A 26,607-nucleotide genomic window follows, 5' to 3' on the forward strand; every position below is an offset into this window, starting at 1 on the left:
GGGAGCCATGAATAGAACTTGATTTGTTCCTTCCCCAGAAACTGGGATGGGAGCCATTTCGCCCGAAAGCACTGTGGGAAGAGGAGGGGAAGAGGAGGGGAAGAGGAGTGCAGGAGGGCGGCAGCGGCTAATGCGACGCCCTCTACAGGTGATGGTTTGCCAAACTCCTCCACTTGATAGCTGCTTCCCGCCCAGTGCTCCTCTGTGCGAACCCCTCTTTGCGCGGCGCTTGCGGTGCACTGGAGATTGTGCGGTGTGTTTGCAGCCGGCGCGAGCGCTGCAGTGAGCGCTCATGGGTGGCGCCGGGATTGATTGCTAGGGTACGGCTGCGTTTTGCAGCGTCTCAGACCTCGCTGCTGCTGCTGCTGCTGCTGCTGCTGCTGCTGCTCAGAATGATGTTGGCTCAGTGAAACACAACAAGCAAGCTTGCACGGCAAAGCTGCCTCTGACAACCGTGGGTTTGTGTTGGATTTGTGTTATGTTGTGTCACCGCAATCCGTCCAGTTTGAGAGGACTTTGCGCAATTTCACAAGAAGCGACAGGGTTGACACCCTGTTGCATCATCAGCGTGTGCTGATAAAAATGTGAGAACCGCACCCTTTTTCTCCGCCGTCTCTTTCTTTGACGGCTATTTTGTGAATAAGCCCTAAAATGGTCTTTGCAATTTGTGCTGATCCGCACCTTAGCCCAGTCTGCCGGGTCTGCCGAGTCGGCCTCGCTCCATTATACCGTGCCAAACACAAAACCGTCCATCCTCACATAACAGCCGGCTCAATCTCTCCCATTTACGTGATTTTTTTTTTTTTTTTTTTTTTTTTTGACGCCGCCGAGCACAATCGCTACCAACAGCGGCTCAAAATGAAAGTGGGACACCTCAGCGTGGAGCTGCGGTGTTTTTTATGTCGCCTTTGTGCCGTCAGTCAGAGGAGGAGGAGTGAGAAGCTGACGGCCGAGTCGCCGCTTACAATCCCCCCCCCCCCCCCCCGCCTGCTTTATTGACACCACGGCCACCACGGATGCGGCGCCTGCGTGGAGGCTGCAGGTGAGGTAAATAAAGGCTGGTGATTGGAGATGTTTATGGTAATCCTGAGATCAGCGCCGGATGAATCTGTATCACACTGCCAGACAAGCAAACGAGTGGCAACAGTCAACACGGAGCGCCGCCTGTCGCAGCGGCGGATTAGAGAGGCGACGCCGAGGCGTGAGAGAGAAATAATGTCTTTCAAGACAGGACACTGCGGAAATATACACACACACACACATATATATATATGTATATACGTACACAATATAAATACATATATGTATATATACATATATGTACAGTATACATAATCTGACACCTTGTATTTTTGCTAAATTATTCATACACTTTTGGCTGTTGTGTTTTGCTTCCTCCTTTGTGTGTTAGCCCCCCCCCCCCCCCCCCCCCGTCCCCACACACACACACACACACCAAATCTGTGCTCCATCACCACCAGCAGTATCATTTGAAGATACAATGGTTTGATGGAAATAATCTTCCTGCGTGATGGAAACATCATGTGGTGCAGCCTGGAGAGCACAGCGAGGCTCGTGATTGGTTGCCCGCTCGCTTGTTTCAGTCACTTTTTTTTTTTTTATCACTATCTGCATTGAATGAATCATTTACTGAATAATTTATTTAGAGACACACTGTTTTTTTGTTTTGTTTTTTTGCAGTCACCCACAGGGAGCCTGAAGTCTTGTTTAACTTTCATGAAATGCATGATTTCTTCTTTTTTTTTTTTTTTTATTGGTCAAAATATCTTCCACCATGTTGGAGAAATTTGAAGGTTTTGGCTTTGTTGTGAGCATCACTTTTTATCTCTAAAGCATTCAGTAAACGACCTGCAATGTAAAAAGTGACTTTGATGGAAGGAGGAGGAGATGGGGGAGGAGCAGAAGGAGGAAGAGCAGGAGGAGGAAGAGGAGGAAGAGGAGAAGGAGGAGGAGGAAGAGGAGAAGGAGGAGAAGGAGGAGGAGGAGGTAGCCTGTTTTGTGGAGTGTTTCTTGTGTGTCTTGCCCAGTGAGTCCCAGTGAGTTTCTGTGTGCAGTCAGTGTGCAGCAGGTGTGCTTGCTTGGTGGCTCCTGCACGGTGACCAGGCTCCTTGCAGGTATTCCCAGCTGGGAACTGATCCCACCAGGCCTTCTGTCTTCTGCTTCCTGTGCAGCTGTTTCTTCCAACACCCTTTGTCATGATGAGCAGTCAAAGCCTGCACGCCGCCGCCGCCGCTGCCGCCGCCACCGCGTCCCTCAACACACCTCGGTCACACGCTGGGTCCTTTGCTGTACCGCTCCCTCTGCTGGTACGTCTGGTAGCACATGGAGGCGTCGCAGGTGCCCGCTGGCCCCGGACTACCCCGTTTGCCGTGGTCTCCCGGGGGTCCGGGCTTCCCGGGGATCCCCTGGCTGCCCGGGTGGCCAAGCCCATCGAATCCTCGGGGTCCCTGGATCCCTGCGACGCAGGAAAGGTCACAGGAAAAGGGCGAGAAAAAAAGCAAAAGTAGTTTTGAATCAGGGGGAGAGAGAGAGAGACAGAGAGAGAGAGGGAGAGAGAGAGCTGCAGTTCCTCTAAGTTGCTTGCTGCCTTAAACAAAGCCAGACAAACTCTCCAAGAGTGTGTGTTGTTGTAGTTGTTGCTGCGATTCAGTGTTGTACACACCTGGCAGTCCCGGCGCTCCAGGTGCTCCCTGGGAACCTTCTCCTTTGCTGCCTCTCAGCCCCCTCGGTCCCAGCTCACCTGCGGGTGAAAGGGTTTTTGTGGTGAAATCATTTTTAAGCCTAATTAGGACTCCAGCTGCTCCTCCAGCTCAGCCACAGCTTCCTGTCCCCAACACACCACCACCACCAGCAGGGCGGCGACTCTTCCAGAGGCCGAGTCCTGAGACACGACACCTGAGTGATGGATGTCCCTCCCACGACCCCCTGGTGGCAGCGGTGCCTCTCCTTGGATCCCACCTGGGCTGTTCAGGTGTCTCACCTCCTCCTGAATGTCCGTGCAGGTTCTCAGTCACCCGGCTCATCTTAAAGTGGAAGAGTTGAGTGCAAATCCAGTCGCCCTGACTCAACCCTTCCTCTCCTCCTCAGCTCTCCACCCGCTCTCACCCCTCACTCCCCTTCCCCTCCTTCCTTCCTTCCAGTCCAGCAACTGCCAAGATCGGACGTTTCCTTTGCTATCTTGCACAGCAGGTGGTCGTGTGGGCGGAGTCAGGGTGGGTGGGGGGCGGAGCCCAGCGAAGCCTTGGTTGTGTTCAGCTCGGCGGCCGTCCTCCGCTCTTGTTAAACGGTCTTGTGTGTTTTTTCCAGGGCGACGGCGAACGTCAAGCATCCAATTTGTCAGCCGTTGATTTTAATGGCTGATGAAAGCGGCAGTAAATTTGGCGGCGTCCCTCGTCCTGCCACTCCCCTCTGATTTACTGTCTTGTTTTTGTCGGAGACCCACTGGCTGCACGGCTCTGGCTTCAGCGAAGCGGTGGAGCTCGTCTGAGGCCCGACGGAGTCGAGCGCCTGGAGCGGAGATCAGCAGACGCAGGCGCTCATCACTTTACCTTTGACGCCTTCAGGGCCGCGCATCCCAGGAGGCCCGGGGTAACCCGGCGCTCCGCTCCTGCCGGGGTAGCCTGGAGTTCCCACTGTGCCTTTGGGTCCCGGCGCTCCCGGCTCCCCCGGGGGTCCCTTCACACCTGGACAGGGTTCACACCTGGCAGGGGGCGCGAGCGTCTGAAGCAGCGCCGGGAGTTGATCTGCAGGGGGCGGAGCCAGAGGACGCTGGGTCATCTGATTGGATGGAGGACTGGAGGAGGACCAGAGGAGCTCAGGTACTCACTGCGCAGAACGTCGGTGCAGAGTTTGAGGAGGTGCTGGTCGGAGGGAGACTTGCCCTGCAACACAACATCACGCCTTTCATTTCTTCAGCCGAGTCGGACCGCAAAGAACATTTCACATTTTCTCTCGGCGCTCTTCTTCTCACGGGTTTTCCCGGATATCCCGGCTGTCCCGGTTGTCCCGGCAGCCCGTCCTGTCCCGAGAATCCCCGCGGACCCACGACTCCCACTTGGCCCACGTCTCCTTTCCGCCCGTCAGACCCGCGGGGCCCCATCTCCCCACTCACTCCTTTCTGAAGAAGCAGGAAGCAGCGATGGAAATGGGAGAGTTTTCCAGAGAAGACGGCTTCACGACAGGAAGTGACAGCGAGGTTGAAACAGTGGCCAGACAAACCGAGCGGCGCCGCGAGGTTCGACCGCTGCCGCAGCCTTCAAACTGGGCAAAGGTGACGAGTTCAACGAGTGCGAGTGCAGTCAAACCATAACAAGTTGCAAAAAAATAACAGTAATAAAATAAGTCATTACGTCTAGAATTTTGGCAGCGTCGCGGCGGACCAACTCTCTCTTGTTATCTTCACAGATTGCCATTCTGTCGACGCCACAGACGGCGTGTTGAGCGGAAGTGCACATCTCTCCACAGGAGAGAGGGAGGGCTTTGTGATGTATATTCCAGGCCCGGGGGGGGCAGACTCCCCCAGGCCTGGGGGTATTGGCTCTGCAGCCTCCTATAGAAGCCAGGCAGGGCTTGACGGGCTTCACACGTCGGCGCCGGGCTAAGACAGAATGGATTATATCTAATACTGCAGGGTCTAATTCGACAAACCTCTCCTTTTCTTCCCTGGGGTCCCGCTTCGCCCTGTCGGAAGGGGAGGAGGAGAAGAAGAAAGAGCAAGAGGCAGGAATTACAGGGAGGTGGGGTTGGGGAGGAGAGGGGGGAGGAGGGGAGGAGGGAGGAGAGAGGGGGAGGAGGAGATGGTTAGAAAGTTGTGCTTTTACGAATCAAAGGCTGAGCTGCGTCGGAGGAGCTGCTCCGGCGGCGCCTCCTGTCAGAACCTCGGGCTTACACAACATTTTAGATTGCTTATTGTAATTCCTCCTCCAAAGCCTTTAATTCCCCCCCGCCGTCTCCGCCGCCGCCGAGCTGTAATGCCACCAAAAGCACATCTGTGGATCTCTGTGCGCTTAGAATAAAAACAGGCGCCCAGCGGGAGGTGGCAACGCCATCTACGCTCTTGTTTTTTTTTTTTTTGCCGGCTGTAAAATTAACAACATATATCTGCGGCCGCTGTTTTCTTTTTTCGGCCCGACGCCGCTTCCTCTTTTTCCTCCCGCAGTTCCGTTTTCCTGGAGAGCGGCGGCGGCCGCGGTCACGCTAGCGAGGAGGCGAGGAGAGAAAGTGCTCCCCCAGGAGGACGTCTGAGGAAACAAACACCATCCTGTGACCGCTTTGTTCAAAGAGTTGCAAAGCCAAAAGCAGCCTCGGGGGGGGGGGGGGAAATCACTGCTGCTTCTTTCTGCTGCCAGTTGCGTTGTTTCCCTCTGTGTGTGTGTGTGTGTGTGTGTCCTGCAGAGTGCAGGAGTTGCTGCTCGCTCGCTCGCTCTCTCTCTCTCTGGCATGGCCGCCTGTCAATCTGTTGCCTGTTTACTCGTTTGTCAGTGCAGCATCAAATCTCTGGGGGGGTGGGGGGGGGTCTGCTCTGCCTCCATCCATCCTCTCATCAGCGCTGTGTGTGTGTGTGTGTGTGTGTGTGTGTGTGTGTTCGACCCCCAGTGTTCTCTGCAAAGCAGGATGTTTTCTGTTGCTCGCTCTGACCCTCTAACCCTAACCCAACCTTCTCTCTGCTGTTCTTCAGATGGAAGATTCTTTGCAAAGATTTGCCAGCGCGGCCACAAACTGTGAATAACGCTGAAGAAACTTTATTTCTCTTTGTTTGAATGAAACGTGCTGCCGTTTGAAGGTCACATCTTGACAGCAGACTGCCTAAACAGTGAAGCTGTGAAGCTGATCGACCTTCCCGGCCGGCTGCCTTTGATCAATGATTAAAATGTGGCTTTGAATTTGGCCAATCAGTCTGTTGGTGTCTGTCTCGGTCATGCAGACAGTGCAGGTTATACACACACACACACACACACACACACACACACACAGGCACACACACTGGTCTATAGAGTGTCTCATGGTGCATCCAGTTCCAGTTTTCCTTCTCAGCCATGTGCAGTGCTGTTGGAGTGAGGAGGCTTTTCTTTCCTGCCGTGGAGTCACAAAACAGATCAGCAAGTGCGTCTGAAGACAAGCGTGTCCTCTTCTCGCGAGCAGCGGCGGCGGCACGCTTGTGATTCACCACGGATGAATTTAGCCTTGAGAGTTTGTCACGTCACGTCCACCACGGAGGAGTCGCTCTCGGAATACAGAGCGGCGAGCAGCGCCGAGCAGCGGCGAGCAGCGGCGCACAAAAGCTGTTCTAAACGCTGCTGCGCCAAAGCAACATGACAAGTGTGTTGGTGTGATGGAGCGTAGGCAGGCAGGCAGGCACACACACACACACACACACACACACACACACACACACACACACACACACACACACACACACACACACACCGAGTCATTGTGGAAAGCCGTGAAGGGGAAGCAAAGATCGATGGGTTGGAAAATCGATGCGGGCAGATCGATTCTTAAACGCTCACCATCTGCTTGTTCCATTAAAAAGACTATGAGCCGAGCGTGTGTGTGTGTGTGTGTGTGTGTGTCGTGGCTGGGTGGGGGGAGGGAGGGGGGGGGGACTCTGCTGCAGAACTTGTAGTGTGTTTCTTCATCAGGGAATATCGGCATTAAGATGATCCTGGTGTGTGTGTGTGTGTGTGTGTGTGGGGGGGGGGGGGGGGGGTTGTTGCAAACCAGCGCTGTTGTGTTGTGTAGTTTTTTTTGCAACCTTCTTCCAAGGACGAGTCCTCTCGAGTGCTGACCTGTATCTAAGCCCCACTGCTGAGTTCTTAACGTGGCCCAGCAGCAGCTCCAGGTCCACCTGGCCACAGGTGTGTGTGTGTGTGTGTGTGTCTGTGTGTGTGTGTGTGTGTGCAACAATCCTTGGTTGTGTTTCCCCCTCTAATTTCTGTATTACGGCCTCTGTTATTTTTCTCCCATGGTTCTTGTAGTGCATTCAATGTCCTGCTAAATGCTGCCACTTGAATCCTCCAAGGCTTCTGATGAGAACATAACTCCTTAATAGAGGTGTTTTATTTTGAAAGAAGAAACCAACGACAAGACAGAAAGTCTGTTCATGCTCATTTCTGATCGGAGAAACACCCAGCAACACAAACTTCAGACGGAGGAAAAATACACTTTGAGAATAAATGAGCCTCTAGTATATCAGATATGAGTTGCCCTCCCTCTGCCCCACCCCCACTGCACCCCCAGCACACTGCTACACTGCCACCTAGTGGCGGCAGAGCGGCCCTGCACTCACCGTGGGGCCGGGGGTCCCTGGCTCTCCGTCTCTGCCCTGCTCCCCCTGCAAACACACACACACACACACACACCATCGTTAGCTGGACGCTGTGTTTACATACCTGCTGCCCGCCATTCTTCTGCTGTGTGTGTGTGTGTGCACCGTGCTTTGTGCTGCTGCTGCTGCTGCTGCTGCGTGTGTCTGCTCTGGTGTGTGAGTGAGTCCAGAAAAGGTCATGATCACCACCAGCAACCAATGAGAGAAGCCCAGTGGACCAGGGGATAGGAGCTGGCTGCCCGCTGACCTTTTTAACAAACCTGACTTCCTGTCCCGCCGCTAGTGCAGCAGCAGCAGCAGTAACAGCAGCGGCTCCTGCGGCCCCTCCCCCTCCCTCCCCCTCCTGCACCACTTTCCATTCCAGCGTAATGTAACAGGGAGGCGAGGGATCAGAGCGCTCGTCACGTGCTTTGATGGCTGCGCTGTGTGACTGATGATGCGCTCGCCAAGGCAGTGAAAAGCAACAAAAAGAGAAGCGCTGTCCAGGTGCTTAATGGTGGCGGAGCAGCAGCAGCCATTCAAGGAGCCTCAGCGGGTGCAAGAAGACTCTGATAAGCCTGCTGCTTTCCTCAAGGATCTTTTCTACTGGGACACTCTGTGTGTGTGTGTGTGTGTGTGTGTGTGTGTGTGTGCGTAAGAGAATAAAAGTGTTGCAATTCGTGTCAAAATCAATTGGCTAGATATAGAGCAGGCGTGGACAAACTATGGCCCGGGGGCCATGTGCGGCCCATTAAACTTTTTAATCCGGCCCCTTAATCCAAACTTGAAGAAATGATATCAACAGTCAGTCAGTCAGTCAGTCAGTCAGTCATCTCCTCCATGTTTGCAGTCTTATCAGAGGCATTTCAAGAAAGAGCTAAACACCGTGGTGGTCCAGGGGTGGTTCTGGATGGTTCTGGATGGTTCTAGGTGGTTCTAGGTGGTACTGGATGGTTCTAAGAGCTAAACACCCTGGTGGTTCTGGATGGTTCTGGATGGTTCTGGGTGGTTCTTGGTGGTTCTGGCTGGTTCTAAGAGCTAAACCCCCTGGTGGGGCTACAAAGACACTGATTGGGTTGCAACTTTGCTTGATTTTCCATTGACGTTCCAGCATCATGTTCTTCATATGCCAGGATAGATTGTCTCCTCCCATGAGGTGGCTCACCAGAACACTCCACCCATCTGCTGCTGCTCCGCTACCCCCCTCAGGCACCCTGTAGACCCACTGTGGCCCCCACTGTCTCGACATTGCAGAGGAATAGTGAGGAGCGGTACCATACCTTGGATCCTTTGTGTCCCGTGTCTCCGCTCTCCCCCTGCCGACGGGGGAAAACGGGCCAACATTAGAAACTTTGTCTTGACTTTCAGCCGTGTTTGTTTTGTTGTCGACGCCGCCGCGCCCGGATATCAAAATGCCGTTTTTTGATGCGCGGAACCTGGAAAAACAAAAAGCGCTGCGCGCTGACTAGACGGATCCACATCAGAGGTGCGGCGGCGCTCTGCCAGTGTGAAGGACGACCATTAAAAGTGACGGATAAACATAAATAATACAGCCGGCGGCGAGCGCTGGCGTCGAGCCGCTCCGCCGCGCTCCGCGGAAAAGGAAGCGGCGGGCCGACAGCCGAGGAGGCCGTCAATCATTCATGAGGCCACACAGGATCTTCATGAACAGCCACGCACAGTCAGCCCCTGCGTGTGTGTGTGTGTGTGTGTGTGTGTGTTGGCCCCGCCGCTGACCTTGTGACCTTTGTACCCCGGCAGCCCCATGATGCCCGGCGGTCCTGGGACACCCGGATCTCCTGCGGGACCCTGAGGAAGAGACAAAAGACAACGAGCAGCTTGTGAGAATGAAAGGAGGGGAAAGTGTCGGGGGGGGATCTTCCAAACAGCAGCAACTTCAGCACTTCCAGCTGGAGACGTGTCCCAGGTCCCCGACCCGACCTGAAAAATAATAAGTAAGAAAAAACCCTTTGTGTTCCCAGTTCCCAGCAATTATAAACAGCGCCGGGTACAGGAAGATACTTGAAGGCTGATTGATTCCTTCCTTCATTAAGTGGTGGCGCTCAGCCTCTCTTTCCCTCCTTCTTCTTCAAACCATGCTGTTTGACATTTCTACGGCTAATTGCTGGGAAACAGGGACCCACTTAAAAAAGCAAGTGGGCGTTGAACGAGTGGCTGTCACTCATCCGCCGCAGCCAGACTGCAGGCCAAGGAGCACCTGCCTGATGGGAAGAAGATGATGATGATGATGATGATGATGATGATGATTGCACTTCTAGTTCCTGCACTAATCCCAGTGCAGGTGAATCTTCCTGTGGCCTTGAGTCTGGTCCAGTCTGGCTGCGGGTCGGCAGCTTCTGCACACTGCACCCATGTTGCATTGGAATGATTGGCTGCAGCAGAACAAGCAATGGCTCATTTCATTTGGACAAGCAGGGCTTTTATTATTTCAGGATAGGTGACAGAAGCATGACGAAGGGCTTTGTACAGTTGGAGCCGCTGCTTCCTTCCTCCCTTCCCGCCGGTCCTGCTCCTTCAGCTCTTCTTCCGCAGGCCCGACGAGCGCCTGTGCTGCGTGGCCCTGGGAGCGACAGGAAGAGGGCGCTGTTCCGTCTTCCTCTCCTTGCCGTGAGCTTGGTACTGGTCCAGCAGCTCCGTGTAGCCCCTCTGCAGCTGGCCGTGCTCCAGCACCAGCGTCCAAAGCTGGTCCTGGGAGCGACTCTGGTCCAGCTTGAGGGTCTCCAGCCGCCGGGTCTCCTCGCCGATCCAGCGGTTGGTCTCCCTCAGCTGCTCCACCAGCTCCTGGCACATACTGTCCATCTGGCCGCCCATGGTGCTCTCGCGCTGGCTGCACAGCGTCAGCTGCTCCTGCTTCTGCTCCTCCTCCTGCAGGCGACGGTCCAGGTAGTGGACCTGCTCCTGGAGGATCCTCCTCTCCTGGTCCTCGGCCGTCAGCTCGGCCGTCAGCTTCCTGGCCCTCTGCCGCTGCGAGGCCGCGCTCACCTCCGCCGCCTGCACCTGAGCGCTCAGCGCCGCCACCTGCAGGCGCAGCGCCTCGTTGGCCTTCCTGCGGCGGCCGAAGATCACGTGGGCGGTCCGGTCTAGGGCGGCCAGGCCTGCGCAAGCCGCTGCGAGCATGGTCTCGCTGTCACATCTCGTCGCCAAAGGTTCTCCACCAGCAGCAGCAGCAGCAGCAGCAGCAGCAGCAGCAGCAGCAGACTCAGGAGGAACAGAAACAACAAACCCAAAGAAAGCTCGACAGTAATGGTGCAGGCGGTATCCTCTCTGCTCCAGCAATATTGTGCTCTCCTGGTGTGGAGGCATCGTGACTTATTCATGGCTTTAAAGGATTAAAGACACTTGCTGCTTTGATGACATCAAGGGGGGCGTGACGCCTGGCCACACCCCGTTCCCAGAGTGGACTTTGTGTAGTCTTCATGAGGTCGGTGCGGTACGCCGGCTGAAGCTGCTGCTGTAGCATTCTATTCTTCTGAGGAAGCCCAGAGTGCTTGAGAGTCCTTGGGAACTGGTTTGTGGACTATTGAAGCGGTCTCTGACCCTGGACAGCGACCACATCTTTGATTTGCTGTTCCAAGTCGTCTCTTGACAGGTGAACGTGCACGACGCTTCCCTGGCGTGTTGCGCGCACTCCGCCTTTGGAACTTGAAATATTTTGCCGTCCACTCTGGGTTGAAAGGCAACATTCATCACAGCTGGAAGGTAATTTGGTAGTTTCTATGGTGTGGTGTGAGGTGAAAGTAGGGATTTAAAAATCAAAGCAAGGAGTCAGGAAGAGACGGAGGCTGGTCACTGCTTTTCAGACTGCACTCACCTGTTGGCCTAGTGGCCCGCCAGAACCAGGGATACCCGGGCCTCCACGAACCCCCTACATGAGAACACACACACACACACCAAGCATTATTTGATAGCAGTTCTTGTCTTCAAGCTCAAGCCCAGACCCAGTGAGTAGTGTTGCAGCTCTCAGGTGGACGAGGTGGTTCTTCTAGGAGGGTTGGGGTTCGTTTCCCGACGAGGAAAATAAATGACAGCATTCCAGCCATTAATCATCACCCTCTCAGCCGCTACTCCTCTCTGTCCTGCAGGGGAGTGACAGCGCTGCACGGTGAGGAGGAACGACCTCACAGCGTCACACGGCAGGCACCGTGGCCACGTTGGGGGATTTTTGGAAGAGGAGCAGAGAATTGGTGGGCAAAGCAAAGTCAGGTGGTCCTCAGGTGCTTTCGGTCCTGAGATTGCAGCTATGAGCCCCGCTGATGGACGTCTGCCCTCCACACTCGTCTAAACCTCACCGCAAATTTAAACAAGTGTGCAGAATGTCTTCTAAACTCTCCCAGGGAGATTTCCATCAAGGCTCTATTTTTCCTTTCAACTTAGCAAAGGAGAAAAGCTCTCGCCCGGCAAATATATTTATTCCATGGTAAAAGCCAGCGTGTCTCTGAGTACTTTAGTGCTTTTCTCTGAGCCGCTGTGAAGTAAGAAAATAGATATTGCTTTGGAAGGACTGTTATTTTTTTCATTTGGTGTCATTTAGCTCTGCAGTTTGCAGGTCTGACACACACGCTAGAAGACAAAGTTCCTTTCACACACGTCTGTTCCAAATAAGGCCAAAATACCAGCCTCTCTTGTATGAGTGGGTGGGCGGAGCTGGGGGTGGGGGTGGGGGGCGGGGGGGGGGTGCTTCCAAACTAACTGAGACGAGAACAGGACAGGGGGCAGCGGCGTGAGAGCAGGACCAGAATAGCAGCGCGGCTGAGGAGGGAGCAGCAGCCTATTAGCATCACAGCTAATTAGAACGTTGGACTGCAGACCTTGGGACCATCCCGACCAGGCTCTCCGGGTGGCCCCGCGGGCCCTTGGATTCCCTGGACAGAGAGAGAGAGAGAGAGAGAGAGAGAGAGATGAAAGTGCGCTTTGAGCTGAATGGGACAGAGCGCATGACGGCTTAGTCAGGAGGCACTGAGGGGGAAATGAGATGGCTCTGGTCCACACACACACACACACACACACACACACACACACACACACACACACACACACACACACACACACACACACACACACACACACACTCTGCAGATTTAGCAGCCCCAAACCGACATCCATCCATTTCAGGAAGTAATCAGGTCATTGACTGTGGGGCGGAGGTGCGTGTGCTGATCAGTCTAACGAAGGTAGCGTTAGCCTGACGAGTGAGATGATGAAGATGTAGTTGGCTGGCACGCTCAGGAGGCAGGAGGAGAGCCACCAACGGACTGAGGAAACGTGGCGGTGCGTCTACTGACCCTGGTCCTGTCTCTGGGTTTTGGGACTCTTGTCAGTGAGTTTTGCATTCTTTATGATGCATGTACGGCTCGTTGATTCCAGTGTGAAGAGCAAGGACAGCCTGAAGGCTGTGAACATTGAAAAGTGAAGTCGGGATGCCTTCCAGCGTTTATCCGCTGTGTGGGAAGCTGCTGTTCACAGGTTTGAAATGGTGGAGGATGTAAATGCCTGAACATTTCCAGGTTGTTGTTGTTTTTTTTTTTTTGCAGTTCCTTTCATACCACTGTGTACACAGTGACGAGCACCAGGAGACAAAAAGCTTTTTCCAAGCCAATCAAACAGGCGGCGTTGATTTGGACGAAAGGGCGCTTCAGCGGCCCGCTTTCTTGTGGGTCAAACACACTTGACCTCTGCCTGTGTCTTGTTTGTCACTGTTGCATCGTCTGCAGTTGCGTAGCTAGAATGGCTCGTCCGGCCCCTCTGAGTTCTAGCTGTGTGTTTGTTTGTGTGTGTCAGACGAATCAGAGCGTGTGCAGCAGGAATGGGAAGAGGGGGATTAAGACTATGGGATGGGAGATTGCTGTTGCACAGAGGTGACCTCGGCACGCTCGGATTTCAAACGACAAACACAATCAATCAACTTTGACTCGTGAAGCGCTGGCGACCGCCAGAGGCGTCTCACAGCGCTCTGCAAAATCACACAGCGAGAAATCTGTCATCTGTTTGGTCGTCTCCACTTTCCCTGCAGTACTGCTTTTACATGCAGTACTGCTTTTTGTCCTCCAGAGAGCAGCACAGCTGCACACTCGCCGCCCATTCGTCACGGTGGCAGAGCGGACGCTTGCAAGCGGCCTCTGGGATCTGGTCCTTGGCCTCGGCCGTCTGGGCCTCAGTGGACCGGGTGAACGGCCGGGGCCGAGCGCTGGCGCCGGGCTCGGGGCGTTCATTTGTGGGAAGGTTCTAATGAGAAACAAGTCGTCTGACACCGCTGGAGCTACAACACTGCCTGTCCGGTCCAGAATTTCACATTCAGCCTCCAGGTTCCTTGGGCACCGAGTGTTTATCCTCACCTGTGTTTTGGGGGTCCCAGGTGCTCCAGGTGGTCCAGGCAAACCAGCGTCTCCCTGCAAAATAATGTGAAAGAACTTAAAGAGTTTTACAAAGAAACACAGAGCTGAGTGGAAATGACTGAGTAAAGTCAGGTCACGCTGACGCTACCTTGGCTCCTGCTGGCCCGGCAGCACCAGGAGGTCCCTGCACTCCCTGTGGACGACAGCAGCAAGAGGCTGCGTCAATCATCTGGCCAGGATTGGGAAAGGACTCTGGAACGTGCGAGTCGCCACCCACACGGAGCGGCGGCGCTCACTGATGAGCCAGAGATGAACTGAGCCGCTGATCAAAGAGCAATCCGTCGCCCGCGTTTCCACGTCGGGGAAAACGTCTTTGGGAGAAGCGCTGAGCTCAGCAGCAGGCAGCAGGGCGGCGTTCCATGAAGATTGTAGGACTCGCACTATGCCTCTGCGCTTTCTAGTCGCGCTTCGTATTCCGTGTGTTGATCCGAGTGATTAGAAGGATGAAAAAAAGCCTCCGCTGGAGCGCTGGAGGCTCCCCGGCTCTCGGCAAACACTAATGGATGGTGCCAAGTGATCAAAGTGCTCCAGAAGCACTGAACCTGCACCCATTCCTGCACAGATACCACTCTGTGTGTGTGTGTGTGTGTGTGTGTGATAAAAGTAAACTAAGTGCAATCCTGAGGCTTTAACTAAGTCTGACGGATCCTGGTAGCAGCAGCAGCAGGTGTTCGACACGGTGGCTCGACTTTGATAACAACACTGTAGTTTGGTGTTTTTCTCTCTCTCTCTCTCTCACTCGCTCTCTCTCTCACTCCCTGAGCAAACCTGAAAATAATCCTCAATGTCAGAGTTTTTTTCAATGTCAGAGCGGCAAACAGACAACTCTTGCATCTCAGTTTTGACCATGAAAGCAGAACCAATGGGGTAGCGCGCGTGCATGTTTGTGTGTGTGTGTGTGTGTTTGTGTGTGTGTGTGTGTGTGTGTGTGTGTGTGTGTGTGTGTTTTCAACAGTTAGCACGAGTGCCCAGTGTGTCTTGAGGAGCAGAGGCGGCCGTCTGGAAATTAGCACCGGCGGCGGCTGTGTAATTAGCACCGACTGGAAAAACAAGCTGCCAGCTCTGCTGCTGCTGCTGCTGCTGCTGCTGCTGCTGCTGGGTGTGTATGTACACGTGTATGTGTACAGTTAATGAACAGCTTTTTATGTGCCGCGCTTGCCCCAGCGATGCGCGGGTGTGTGTGCTGGTGGGATGTAGCAGTGATGTGTTGAGCGGCTGGAGGGGATGTAAAAAGCTTAATGTGTGATTTCTGCGGCGCATCAACAGGAAAAATGCGGTAAAATCTTCCGTCTCCTCATCAAGACGCTACTTCATCGTGCCGCCTGCCAGGGGAGGAGCAGCCATCGGATCCGACCTGCTTTTTATCCACCCGACACTGCCAGAACTTCTCCGTTGCTTACCGTGTGCTCGTCAGGAGCAACTCGTCTGCTCTCTCATTGGCTGAACCGGCACAATCGGGGGGCGAGGGGGCTCAATCCCATTGGCCGCCTCTCCGGCCGGTCCTTGGCAGCCACTCACAGGGCGGTGGGGGTTTGGTTGGTGTTGGCGTGACAGCTGTCACCACATGGACACGTGACTGCAGTTCTGCTGTGGTACCGGACACTCAGCCTTGCTTGGTGCTGGTCTTTGACTGCCCTGGTGTGTGTTATTGCGTCGCGTCTTTTGACTTTGCATGCACGATGGTGGTGAGTGGAGCTGCTGCTGCTGCTGCTGCTGCTGCTGCTGCTGCTGCTGCTGCTGCTGCTTCGCTCTCTGTGTGCTGCTACTTTGTATATCTGTGTGTGCTGCTGCTGCTGCTGCTGGAAGTTTTAATTTCCCAGAGGGAGTCACCCCAAGGGGATCAATGAAGTCTATCTATCTGTCTGTCTGTCTGTCTGTCTGTCTATCTTCCCCTTCTGAAACAGTCGCCAGCATTGAGCTGAGCTTGGCTGACTTTACTGCTGTTGTGTGCCTGCAGACGGCAGCAGCGACACGATGGTCACGCTCCCGCTCGCAGTCACAACAGACGCTGTGGAGTTGAACTCACCGCGGCACCCGGAGGTCCAGCAGCACCTGTCGGAGCCGTGTCTCCCTTCTCCCCCTGGAAACCACAACACAAGGCAGCACATCAGCACATGTGTCAAACCATCGGCCAACACAATGTCTCGCATCTTTTATGAATCCCGTCTGAGCGGCCCAGACGCCGGCGCTGTGGTAAAACACACACACACAAAAAAAAAATGTGCAAACAAACACATTTAAAGCCGCAACACAACACGCAAATAAAGTTTTAAGCAGTTTCCACCGAAGGCACCAAGGCAACTCACGACTTTGACTGGCGTAAAACTTTAATGGCGTTTGCTGAAGAGCGCAAAAAGAAGCCGCGTGTGATCCGGTTCCAGCCGGCACGGCTGCGGCAGAGCCACGCTGGCGGCGAGCAGGGCGAGTAAAAAAACAGCAGCAAGTCTGCAGCCAGTGGGACCGGCGTGTGGATCGGGACCGCCGACGTGTTGGCGCGACACACAGCAGGCTTCAGCTAGAGGGCGCCGAGGACGGTAGAGCGGCTTCAAAGATGGAATTCAGGTCAGCAGAGTGTCGCCCCACTGACCCTCCTGGGAGAGATCCAGTCATCTGGGAACCATGGGCATCAGAACCACTGGGCCCGAGTCAACTTTTTCACAATCTTCACATCGTGAAAAAAAACAAACAAACACAGGAGCCAATCTGTCCTGGGGGAGGGGGGGGGGGGGGGCAGAAATGAAAGGTGGGCAGGTTGAAGCCGAGAGGGCGGAGCAGCCGGGAAGATGGTGGTGTTCTGTGGTGCAGTGAGGAGGTTCAGGGTTCCACACTGCAGCTCTGCAGAACCAAGCAGAGCCGGCGGTCCAGTTCAGGGACACCAGTCAATAAGCGACGTGTTTGCTTTTCCTCTGAAGACACACACACACACACACACACACACACACGCACACGCACACACGCGCGCTGGAAAGCAGCAGACCTCATAATTACACAGGCGGGACGCCCACCGCGGCCCAATAAACCACACGATGACAATAATAAATCTCTGGTTGTCTAGCAGAAGAGAAAGAAGACAAACGAGCGGGACGGGCCGAACATCAGCATCAGCAGTAATCCAGCACCACGCAGGGTTAAAGACTTCACAGCCAGACGACGCTCATCCTAAATAAACTGTGGCCAGAGGAAGGGGATGGGGGGATGGAGGGGATGGACGGGATGGAGGGATGGAGGGATGGAGGGGATGGAGGGATGGAGGGATGGAGGGGATGGAGGGATGGAGGGGATGGGGGATGAGGGGATGAGGGGATGGAGGGATGGGGGATGAGGGGATGGAGGGGATGGAGGGATGAGGGGATGGAGGGGATGGAGGGATGGAGGGGATGGGGGATGAGGGGATGGAGGGGATGGAGGGATGGGGGATGAGGGGATGGAGGGGATGGAGGGATGGGGGATGAGGGGATGAGGGGATGGAGGGGATGGAGGGATGGGGGATGAGGGGATGGAGGGGATGGAGGGATGGAGGGATGGAGGGATGGGGGATGAGGGGATGGAGGGGATGGAGGGATGAGGGGATGGAGGGGATGGAGGGATGGAGGGGATGGGGGATGAGGGGATGGAGGGGATGGAGGGATGGGGGATGAGGGGATGGAGGGGATGGAGGGATGGGGGATGAGGGGATGAGGGGATGGAGGGGATGGAGGGATGGGGGATGAGGGGATGGAGGGGATGGAGGGATGGAGGGGATGGAGGGATGGGGGATGAGGGGATGGAGGGGATGGGGGGCAAAGACAGACGAGTGCAGCGGTGTCGTTTGAAAGGCAGATCCTGCACAGCGTCGGAGGGAATAATAGAGCCACAATGCAGAGAGATTGACTCCGTTTGAAGAGGAGCAAGAGAAACACATCTGACACTTGGTGGCAGGAGAGGCTTTTCAGGAAGAGCTTCCACAGGCGGGAGTGCCGCCCCGTCAGACAGAACAGACGCACAGACTGAGGACTTTTCTCTTGGAAAACAGACGACAAACTATTCAGAATGACTGCAAAGAGAATGGCCTGCTTTCGCCAGGCTGCTCCACAGGAGTCTAGGATGGAAAGTGGAGATCTCGCAAACAGGTCGAGCATTTGACCTTTGACCCGATGCTCTCCCTGACGCCGGCTGGGACGGGCCAAGCGACGGGAGTCCAGTGTCGGTGCAGGCCCGTCGGGCTGCTCCCCTGCATGTCATTACGACCAATTGAAGCGGTTCTTGGTGCGTTGACTGGTCTCACTGGTCCCACAGAGATGGTGCAGGCTGCAGCAGGCCTGGGCCGTGGCTCTGCAGGGGCGAGGGTCACTGCGTGAGAACAGACGCGCCTCATTGCCCCCCCCCAGTCAGCAGCTCGGCGAGGAGAAGCGCGGCTCTAATGTGGCAGTGTAATCACTGGCATTAATCACCTCATTAAGTGGCCTAATGTGCGATGTTACGGCTGTTAGAGAGCAGCATTTATTGTTCTGCTCTTTCTGCTCTTTGGCAGCTGCTGCAGGTCCTTTCTCCTCCAGGTGTCTGCGTTTACTCACTGCCCGGACGACGTCTGCAAGACACCGTTCCTACACTTTTCAACACAATCTTCTATTGGTCGAGTTTTCTTTCATAGTTTTACTGTAAACCTGCTTTCCAAACTAACAATACGGAAAGTGCCTGAGTCACTAAAAGACCAATCGCAGTGTGGTTCTGGAAGGAGTCTATAAATCACATTACATTGAAATTGTAATCATGTTTTTGTCAATGACAGAACATTGAAGATGATGCATTCCCCTCCAGTTTCCAACCGTTCCTTTCTGTGCGGCCCACGGTGAAGGCGCCGTTTATTAGTCTGCGTTCCAGATTGGGGGGCTCCACCTCACCCTGCTGGCCACCGGGGGAGTTCTGTGCATCTGCACTCGTGGTGGGCAACTAATGACACGGAGCCGCCGCCGCCGGCAGGATGGAGCGGCGGCGCCGTTCAGCGAGGCCTCTGAACCGGCAGCTAAATTACAAGCACGCAGGGTTAAAAATAAAGCCCCGCCGCTCCCTCCAGTGCCAGCGGGGGAGACAATCCCACCTATGTTTTCTTTAGGCGGCCCCTCTTCAGCACCTTGTTGGGTTTGACGAGCCCCCCCCCCCACCAAGCTCTTCTAATTTGTCAAATCTTTACAGCTTCCAGCTTTGGAAACATAAATCTGTCCAAACAGGTAAAAGTTGCACCACTGCTAATGACAGGGCAGCAGGAGGGGCGCGCAAACCTCACACAGCTGTGACTCCCCCAGCCGGAATTTTTTGGGTGGAGGGAAGCCTGATAATAAGAGAGCCTCCACCTGCGCTGCCCACAAAAGCGGTTGATTTTAATTCCCAACACTTGGGAGCCGGTGGGAAGAAGCGAGAGGAGAAGCGGCCGATTTGTCCTTTAACGTTAAACGTGTACGTGCGTGTAGTGAGTGATGGAAGAGGCTGCCGAGGGGCGGAGCCTGGCACTGGACGGCTGACTGCAGGCCTCATTAACAGCCAATGGGGGGCCGTCACGGATGGACGGACACAAATTGTTTACGGTCGACGGAGGATGTTTGCGACCACACTGGGAGCCCGCTTGTTGCCGCACGCATCACATCTGGCATTCCTTGTGTGTGTGTGTGTGTGTGTGTGTGTGTGTGTGTGTGTGAGAGAGTGTAGTGCAGTCACTGACGCGCCGCAGCGAGGGACGCACCGTCTTCCATCAGACGTGCCGTCGCCACCGTCGACGCAGCTTCAGCCTCTCGTGCGTAAAACGGCCCCGCGACATGAGCGGCGCCGCGGCCCGCAGAATTCAAACACCTCCTCACCTCATTGGCAATCCCCTCCACTTCCCAGGGAAACTATAGGCCGGCGGCGCTGCAGCGGTTCTATACCTCCACCAGCTCGTCGGGGTTGCGAGATGAGAACGGCGCCGTCTTGTCCTGCCTCCAAATGCAGCCTTGAAAAACATCACTTTAACCTTTAATACGAGTTCTCGCCAAACACAAAACTCCACTTTGTATTTTTCCAAATGCACTCGAAGAGAGACGGCACCGGTCTCCTCCAGTCCTCGGGCCGCAGCTGAATGCCAGCCGTGCTTCTGCTCACAATCAGCATATTTATGAGTCTCCAAAACAAATCAACTTGTCAGGCCAGAAAACAAATGCGGCAGGTAAATCTAAAACATCCCGGGGAAATTTAATTCACAGCAAAGCGCAGAATGTTGGCCAGCCAGAATAAAAACCTCGATATCATCTCAGCGTCCCGCCGAGCAAACGGAAACAACAACTTTGTTCAAAACAAGGTTTTTGAAAACAAGCTGGCAGAGAAGGAGCTTTTCTGTCTGTTTGTTTTAAGGAGGTGCTTGACACGCAGCATTACATGTGACAAACAAATTAGCCTGGACAGTCAAAGGTCGGTGTGTGTCGCTGCTTGGAAGGCTTTCCAGTTAGTGGTTAACATGCTCAGTGTTCCCTGAAGTTGCAGGAAGGAATTCCGAGTGTTGGCCTCGGGTGCACACTCGCTGCTCGCAGGAATGTGCGACAAGGTGAAGCCAGATGGGGATTTTTTTTTTTTTTTTTTTTTTTTTCTTCAGTTTGGTTCAGGGATCAGTCAGCAAAACTTGACAGAGTGGAAGTCAGTTCAGCAGCAGATTCAGTCAAGGGATGAAAGTAACGTCTGTTCTGCTGCAAAGTTTGCAAGAGAAAATACTTTTACGTTTGTCATCGCAAGGTGTTTTGTGCCTGCGGGTGTAAACTCTCTCCAGAGCTCTCATCACAAACACACACACACACACACACACACACACAGAGCTACAACAGATGATTGAGTCAGAGGTGCAGCAGCGGCTCTGATATGTTGCACGCTGACACTCCCTGCCTGAGCTCTGAGCTACAGGCTGCAGTCTTCCCTCAGCAACACACACATCCACAACTGCTGCTGCCCATCACAACCCGCCGCCGCCGCCCTCCTCCACCACCACCACCACCACCACCACCGCCCTCCTCCACCACTTTGGCGTGGACGACTTCCAGATTCTGGGCCTGGGAAAGGCATGGTGTTATGATAACAGGAAGGGTCCTAAATGGCTGCGCAGAGCAAAAAAGACTTCAGAAGCGGGGAGTAAAAATAGCCGGTGGGCGTGGCTTTAAATACCTGCAGATGTGAGCACGGTGCTTCAGTCAGCGACCGGCTGGGACCGAGTGAGGGTCCCGACGAGGCCGACAGTGTAAACGCTGGGCAGAGTTTCCGCTCCTGCTCCAGGAAACTGTACTTGCATTGACTTTTGAGTTAAACTAGGAACACTAATGCTCCCAAATTAACCCATTTCAGATCTTGGTGCGTCAGCGTGGGTGATTAATGCCACAGGAAGGTGTGTAGGTCTAAGAAAGCAGAATATTTAGCCCTGTGTTTGCAGTGAAAACACTTTCTTTCAGTTTTAGCCTCCTGTTAGAGGGGCTCTGAGAGGGCGGAGCCACTGTCTGCCTAGGGGTGTATGTGAGAATGGCACCGACCTTCACTCCGATTGGTCCAGCCGGTCCACCGCTGCCTGGTACTCCCGGGTCCCCCTGTCGTGAGAATAAAGCTCTCAGTGAGGCACAGTGAGGCGACAGCAGCCAAACTCAACAGTTTAGTGTGACGGTGTGGTGTTCTGGAGCCGAGGCCTCCGCACCGCAGCTAGCGGTCAGCATCATCATTGGCCTGTGTGCAGTTGGAAGCGCTGGGCTTTGGTGCAGCCGCCAAGGCTTCTGTTTTCCTCCACTGACACTTTGAACTGAAGCTTCTTCTGTTCTGTCACTGCCAGTGAAGCCTGTTTTCTTTCATGTGGATGTCAAAGAGAACTTGATCTTACCATCGGCCCGGCTTCTCCCGGTGACCCTGGCTGACCTTTTTCACCAGGTAGACCCTGCATCAAAGACATTCAGGGCCTTTTAGTGTATGTATATATATATATATTTAAAATGAATAAATGTAATGGTCATCAGGCTCCACTAGATGGAGCCAAATCCTCCGTGTCCAGTGAGGTGAGGGCACCATGTCAACTGTTGATTCCCACTCTGCGGACCCACAACTAACTACACAACATGCTTTCAGTGGGAAGTATTTTTACGTGACAGACGGATTCTTCAGTCACCCCCAAATATTAAAGGTCTATAGTACAGAGAAACACTGATTAGAATGCATTGAAAGGCAAAAATGATACTGGAACAAAGGTTATGAGTCCACCTTCTGTCCTGGTGGCCCTGCTTCACCCGCTGTCCCTGGTTGCCCTCGGTCTCCCTGGTCGTACCAGAGGAACAGTGTTCCATCAGTGACGGCAGAAGATCAGAACTGCTGCACAAACATCTGCAGACACTCACCACCATCCCCTTCTGTCCTGGCTGTCCCCTCACTCCTGCTGGTCCAGGCTCACCCTTGGCAGCAGAGAAAAGACAACAAACAAACTCAGCTCACCATCCATTTTTATAAATGATTCATTTTTGGAAAGATCATTTTCCTCCTGCCTTTCTCCCCGGGGATCCAGCCGGCCCTGGTTCACCCGCTCTGCCGTCTTTACCCTGAGAGAGGGTGAGAGTCCTTTCAGGGTCCCACAGATGAGCACACAAGACAGTCGCTGAAGGTTGAAGAAGAATCTCTGCACTTACAGGCTTCCCATCAGGTCCAGGAGGCCCCGCCCTCCCCTTCTCCCCTCGGAAACCCTGCAGCGCAACAGGCATCACGCATCAGGCCGTGACAAGCTGTGTGTGTGTGTGTGTGTGTCTGTGTGTGTGTGCGTTCGTCACCATTGGTCCTGGCAGTCCGCGCTGGCCCGGTGGTCCCACCACACAGTCGCCAGTGCACTCGTCCTCCGTGGCCACTCGATCTGGGGGACACTGAGGAATCACCGCGCAAACAGAGGAGTAAAACACTGGGAGCAGTTACTCCTCCTGGCCAGCAGGGGTCGCACATGCACCTACCCTTTCATCGTGCTGTGAGGAGACAAGGGGAAGAGAAAAATAATGAATGCATTTTGTCTCTGCAGTGCGTGTGTGTGTGTGTGTGTGCAGTGTGTGTGCAGTGTATGCAGAGTGTGTGTCTCACCACGGAGTAGATCTCACACGCCGTCTCTCTCTCGCTCTGATGAGGGTCGCAGTAGAGACGCAGCTTCTGAAGCTCCACCTGAACGGTTGTTGGAACAACGGGGAAGACAGCCGGGGGGGAGGGGGGGGGACAATACTTAGTGTCAGCAGCCATTGAAGGAGGGATGAAAGGGAGGTCTCTGTGCTCGATGTTCTGCAGCCCACCGCCACGCTGCTGTCGGATCGGACCCTCTTGGCCAGCTGCGTCTTCCCGTTGATGTAAATGGGTTGTGCCGGTTCCAGCGGCACCTGGCGGATCTCCCGATCGTCCAGGAAGCCGGTGACCATCAGCGGCCTCACCAGGAGCTTGAGCTGGTGCCACTTCCCGTCGTACAGCGCCTGACAGAGCGCACAAAGGAGGAAAAAATGTTTTTCTTGAAAGTACGCGTTGGCGTGTCTGCTTCTGCAAGGCCAGAGCCAGGATCTATTAACTTGTTAAGTTGTCCGGTGGTTTTTGGGCACTTTCATGTATGAATGCTGTGTGTTTTTCAACCCATCAAAATTTTGCACATCTTTGCATTTCAAGTCACGCAAAAACGGTCCTGAGCGACGAGCATGAAAGAGCGAGAAACTTTGTTTTCCACTTCGGGTGCTTTTTTTGAGCAGATGTCAAAGCAAACGCGTGGAGAGACAGAGCCGCTATTGTGCCGTCGGGAACGCAGCCAATCGCAGGCGTTTACCTCGTCCCGCAGCAACTAAAATCAAACGGCCGCTAAGGCAAATTGAAGATAATTACTACGGCGCCGTCCAACACTTGGACCCTGAAGTCCTGGAGGTGTGCGATGGCAGGAAGTGGCGGGTGAACAAAACCAAGCATCCAACTGAACGTGCTGCCATGGAAACTGAAGCATGCACTCTGAGTTACTGTGTCTCCACTAGGGGATGCTGTCGAGGTCAATGCTCTCTGAGACTCCAGCAGACGCAGCAGGTCTGGAGAAACATCGACGGCCTTTGGAAGGTGAAAAACAACCAGCAAACACTCGTCTTCCTTCTGCGAGTCAAACAGGAAGCTGGTGCTCAACGCTGCTCTCAGGAAAGCCCCGAACCTGAAAGCCGCTCTTAAAGACGGCGCTCTGCTCCTTTACTGCCACGCCAGTGGCGGCGAAGGCCACAGTCTTGTCCTTCCCGTTGAGGGTCACAGCGGCCTGGATCTTCTTGTCCATGGACAGCACCCTCCACAGGTCAAAGGTCAGCTTACTGGAAGGCCCTTTCAGTCTCAGCGTAGCTACAAACACGTACGAGGGGGGCAGGCCTTCTGGGAAAATGTCCCTGTTAAAGGGAAGATCAACAGTAAGAGTTTTAAAATCAATCAGTACATTGGTCAGAGGTGGTGAGAAAATCCACCCGGCGAGCCTCCACCTGGTGTTCTCGGTGATGTCGGCGGAGGCGGTCAGAGCGTAGGCGGCCTCGGACACCAGAGAACCGGAGATCTTCTTGGCCTTGGTCGGAACCTTCATGCCCACCATCAGCTCGAAGCCCTTCTCATCGCGGGAGGCCACCGGGATGCGTGTGGGACACACAGACTCTGGACAGAGACAGGGTTCCCCTCACTCATCATTTAGTCGCCGCCGCAACGACATGAGAAGAGAAGGAGCAGCGAGAAGGCGGCGGGTGAAACTGGATTCTCGCCGTCTACCTTCACAGAGCTTTTGCTCCATGGAGTCCCGTATGCGGTGGATGGTGGTGTAGTCCTGAGCGTACAGGACGTAGGTGGACGAGGGCCTGTTGGCGATGGACACCAGCTCCGAGGTGGCGATCTCGCTGCCCACGCCCACGGCAAACACCGTGACGCCCTGAGCTCGCGCCTCCACGCTGGCATCCACCTGACGGTGCCGAGGGAGGGGGAGAGGAAACAACAATGCCACCCGGGCTTCCACTCAAACATCTGTCACGCCAACGCGACCTGCAGCGGCTCTCCCGCCACGCGTCCGCTGCAGCTCACCGCTCCACCACTGACATTTACCACATCGTCCTGCGACTTGCCGTCCGTCACCACCACGGCGATGCGGTTCTTGACCCGGCCGCCCCTCTGCGACGAGGGGAAGACGTGGTCCACGGCGAACTTGATGGCCCTGCCCGTCTGCCGAACGGATGACAAGTCGGCAGTCACGAGTCTGCGCGTTGTTCTCTCAAAACAAGACTGCAGGAACTCGCCTGGGTGTTGCCGCCCATGTACTTGACGCTGCGGATGGCCTGCAGGAGCTCCGACACGCTCTGGTGTTTCCCCAGAGGGATCTCCAGCCGGGGGGTGTCGCTGTACTGGACCACGCCCACCTGCAGGAGGAGGAGGAGGGGTTGCAAACACGCTGTGAGGCAGAGTCAGCGGCAGCTTCCACCATCAATATTTGATCATATTTGTAAAAATCCCATGATGCAGTACTTCAGCCCCCCGCCCCCCGGCCTCGCAGGTCACAGGTCGGCCCACGCGTCACTAGTCAGCGAAGGCCGGGGGACAGTTAGAGGCCACACAGGGGGCGCCCCCTGCAGGATGGCGCCCTCCTCTGGTCACCTGTGTGTACTGGGAGCTGATGTCGAACTGGCTGGTGATGTTGATGAGCCACTGCTTGGCCGTGTCGAAGTCGGAGAAGCCCACGCTCCACGAGCCGTCCACGATGTACACCAGGTCGTTGACCGCCGTGCTGCAGCCTGCGCGCACACACACGCACACACACACACACACACACACACACACGGATGGACCTACTTTCTAACCTGAGTGAGACTGGCTGGCTGGCCTCCTCGCTGCCTACCTGCCCGGACGTCCTCCTCTTCCTCCTCGAGCTCCTCCTCCTGCTCCTCCCCTGCGGCCTCCAGCGAGGTCACTAGCAGCAGCAGCAGCAGCGCTGCTCTCCACACGGACCACAGTGTCATGGTGTCACAGTCTGAGGACCAGACCAGGGCCAGTGTCAGTCTGCACTGATCAATCATAAGTTTCAGTAACAACTCTTCCCGTCGGCTCCTCTGGTGATGCAACCTCTTCTTTCTCCCCTCTTATTTCTTTTGCACCTGCATTTTGTCGCCATATTAACAAACATCTCCATCCTCCATCCTCCCGCTCCTCCTCCTCCTCCTCCTCCTCCTCCCGACCAAATTCCACTCGGAGTCTTTGACGACTGGCCGGGCCACATGTACTCTGGTCTTGTCCCTGCATCCCAAGTCTGCAGCTCAAACATGGTTCCTCCCACCGCAAAGGCAGAGCCGCAGAAAATAACAGCGTCAGCCCCTGCCAGGCTGCGATGGGAAAACAGAAATATAAAGAGGGCTTTAAAGACAGAGGGGGAGGATCAGACGGCTGCGAGGGAGAACAGCAGAGACCGCAACTCTGTCCCCTCCCAGCTCCCGTAACTCTCTCTCCTTCCCCCTCCCTCCCTCCCACCCTCCTTCACAGCATGTTCTCGCACTGCCACTGGTCCACTTTGTCACTGGCTTGAGCCCGGTGACGTTGACGGGACTTTCAATTCAAAACATCCACGCCGGGGACCGTCTGTAGGTTGAAGTTGAACTTTTCTTCATGAAATCCCCAAGGGATGCTGCACTGCAATTCCAGATGGAAGCTAATAATGACATGTTGATTAGCGTTATCTCCCCCTCATGTTATAGTCACATTAAAATAAAATATATGTTTCTGTAATTATTAAATGACGGCTCAAGCAATTATTAAAACTATCATTATTTTAAGGCTTCTCCTGAAGTCTTTTCCTTTTTGTAAAAGCTGCATTCTACTGTCACATATATACATATT

The 26,607-nt window shown here is 54.6% G+C and overlaps 1 protein-coding gene across 1 annotated transcript; it reads right to left on the minus strand.

Moving 5' to 3' along the window:
• Positions 1-1,457: 1,457 nt before the first annotated feature.
• LOC142879698 (uncharacterized) lies at positions 1,458-25,895 on the minus strand. The gene is made up of 31 exons (XM_076013107.1): positions 25,616-25,895; positions 25,375-25,511; positions 25,020-25,139; positions 24,829-24,945; positions 24,502-24,688; positions 24,225-24,390; positions 23,912-24,134; positions 23,031-23,204; positions 22,828-22,905; positions 22,704-22,715; positions 22,530-22,619; positions 22,392-22,445; positions 22,251-22,304; positions 22,107-22,160; positions 21,973-22,026; positions 21,599-21,652; positions 21,261-21,314; positions 15,770-15,823; positions 13,832-13,876; positions 13,684-13,737; positions 12,160-12,213; positions 11,163-11,216; positions 9,068-9,139; positions 8,611-8,646; positions 7,313-7,357; positions 4,669-4,701; positions 3,992-4,138; positions 3,848-3,902; positions 3,570-3,764; positions 2,684-2,761; positions 1,458-2,476 (listed from the first exon to the last, which is right to left on the minus strand). The coding sequence occupies exons 1-31, from the start codon at positions 25,791-25,793 to the stop codon at positions 2,289-2,291; spliced, it is 2,916 nt and encodes a 971-aa protein (XP_075869222.1). The 5' UTR covers positions 25,794-25,895; the 3' UTR covers positions 1,458-2,288.
• Positions 25,896-26,607: the final 712 nt, after the last annotated feature.

The sequence above is a fragment of the Nelusetta ayraudi genome, unplaced genomic scaffold (assembly GCF_046127955.1).
Source record: "Nelusetta ayraudi isolate G7.1 ecotype Tasmania unplaced genomic scaffold, CSIRO-AGI_Nayr_v1 ptg000141l, whole genome shotgun sequence".
Taxonomy (NCBI): Eukaryota; Metazoa; Chordata; class Actinopteri; order Tetraodontiformes; family Monacanthidae; genus Nelusetta; species Nelusetta ayraudi.

What these genes read in the sequence shown, in the direction of transcription:
- LOC142879698 (XM_076013107.1), bottom strand. Translation starts at nt 25,793, where the DNA reads ATGATTGATCAGTGCAGACTGACACTGGCCCTGGTCTGGTCCTCAGAC. An exon ending in CAGGACAGAAGGGGATGGTG is followed by an intron (nt 22,027 to 22,106) that starts GTGAGTGTCTGC and finishes TGGTACGACCAG; the next exon opens with GGAGACCGAGGGCAACCAGG. An exon ending in TGGAGCGCCGGGACTGCCAG is followed by an intron (nt 2,477 to 2,683) that starts GTGTGTACAACA and finishes CCTGCGTCGCAG; the next exon opens with GGATCCAGGGACCCCGAGGA.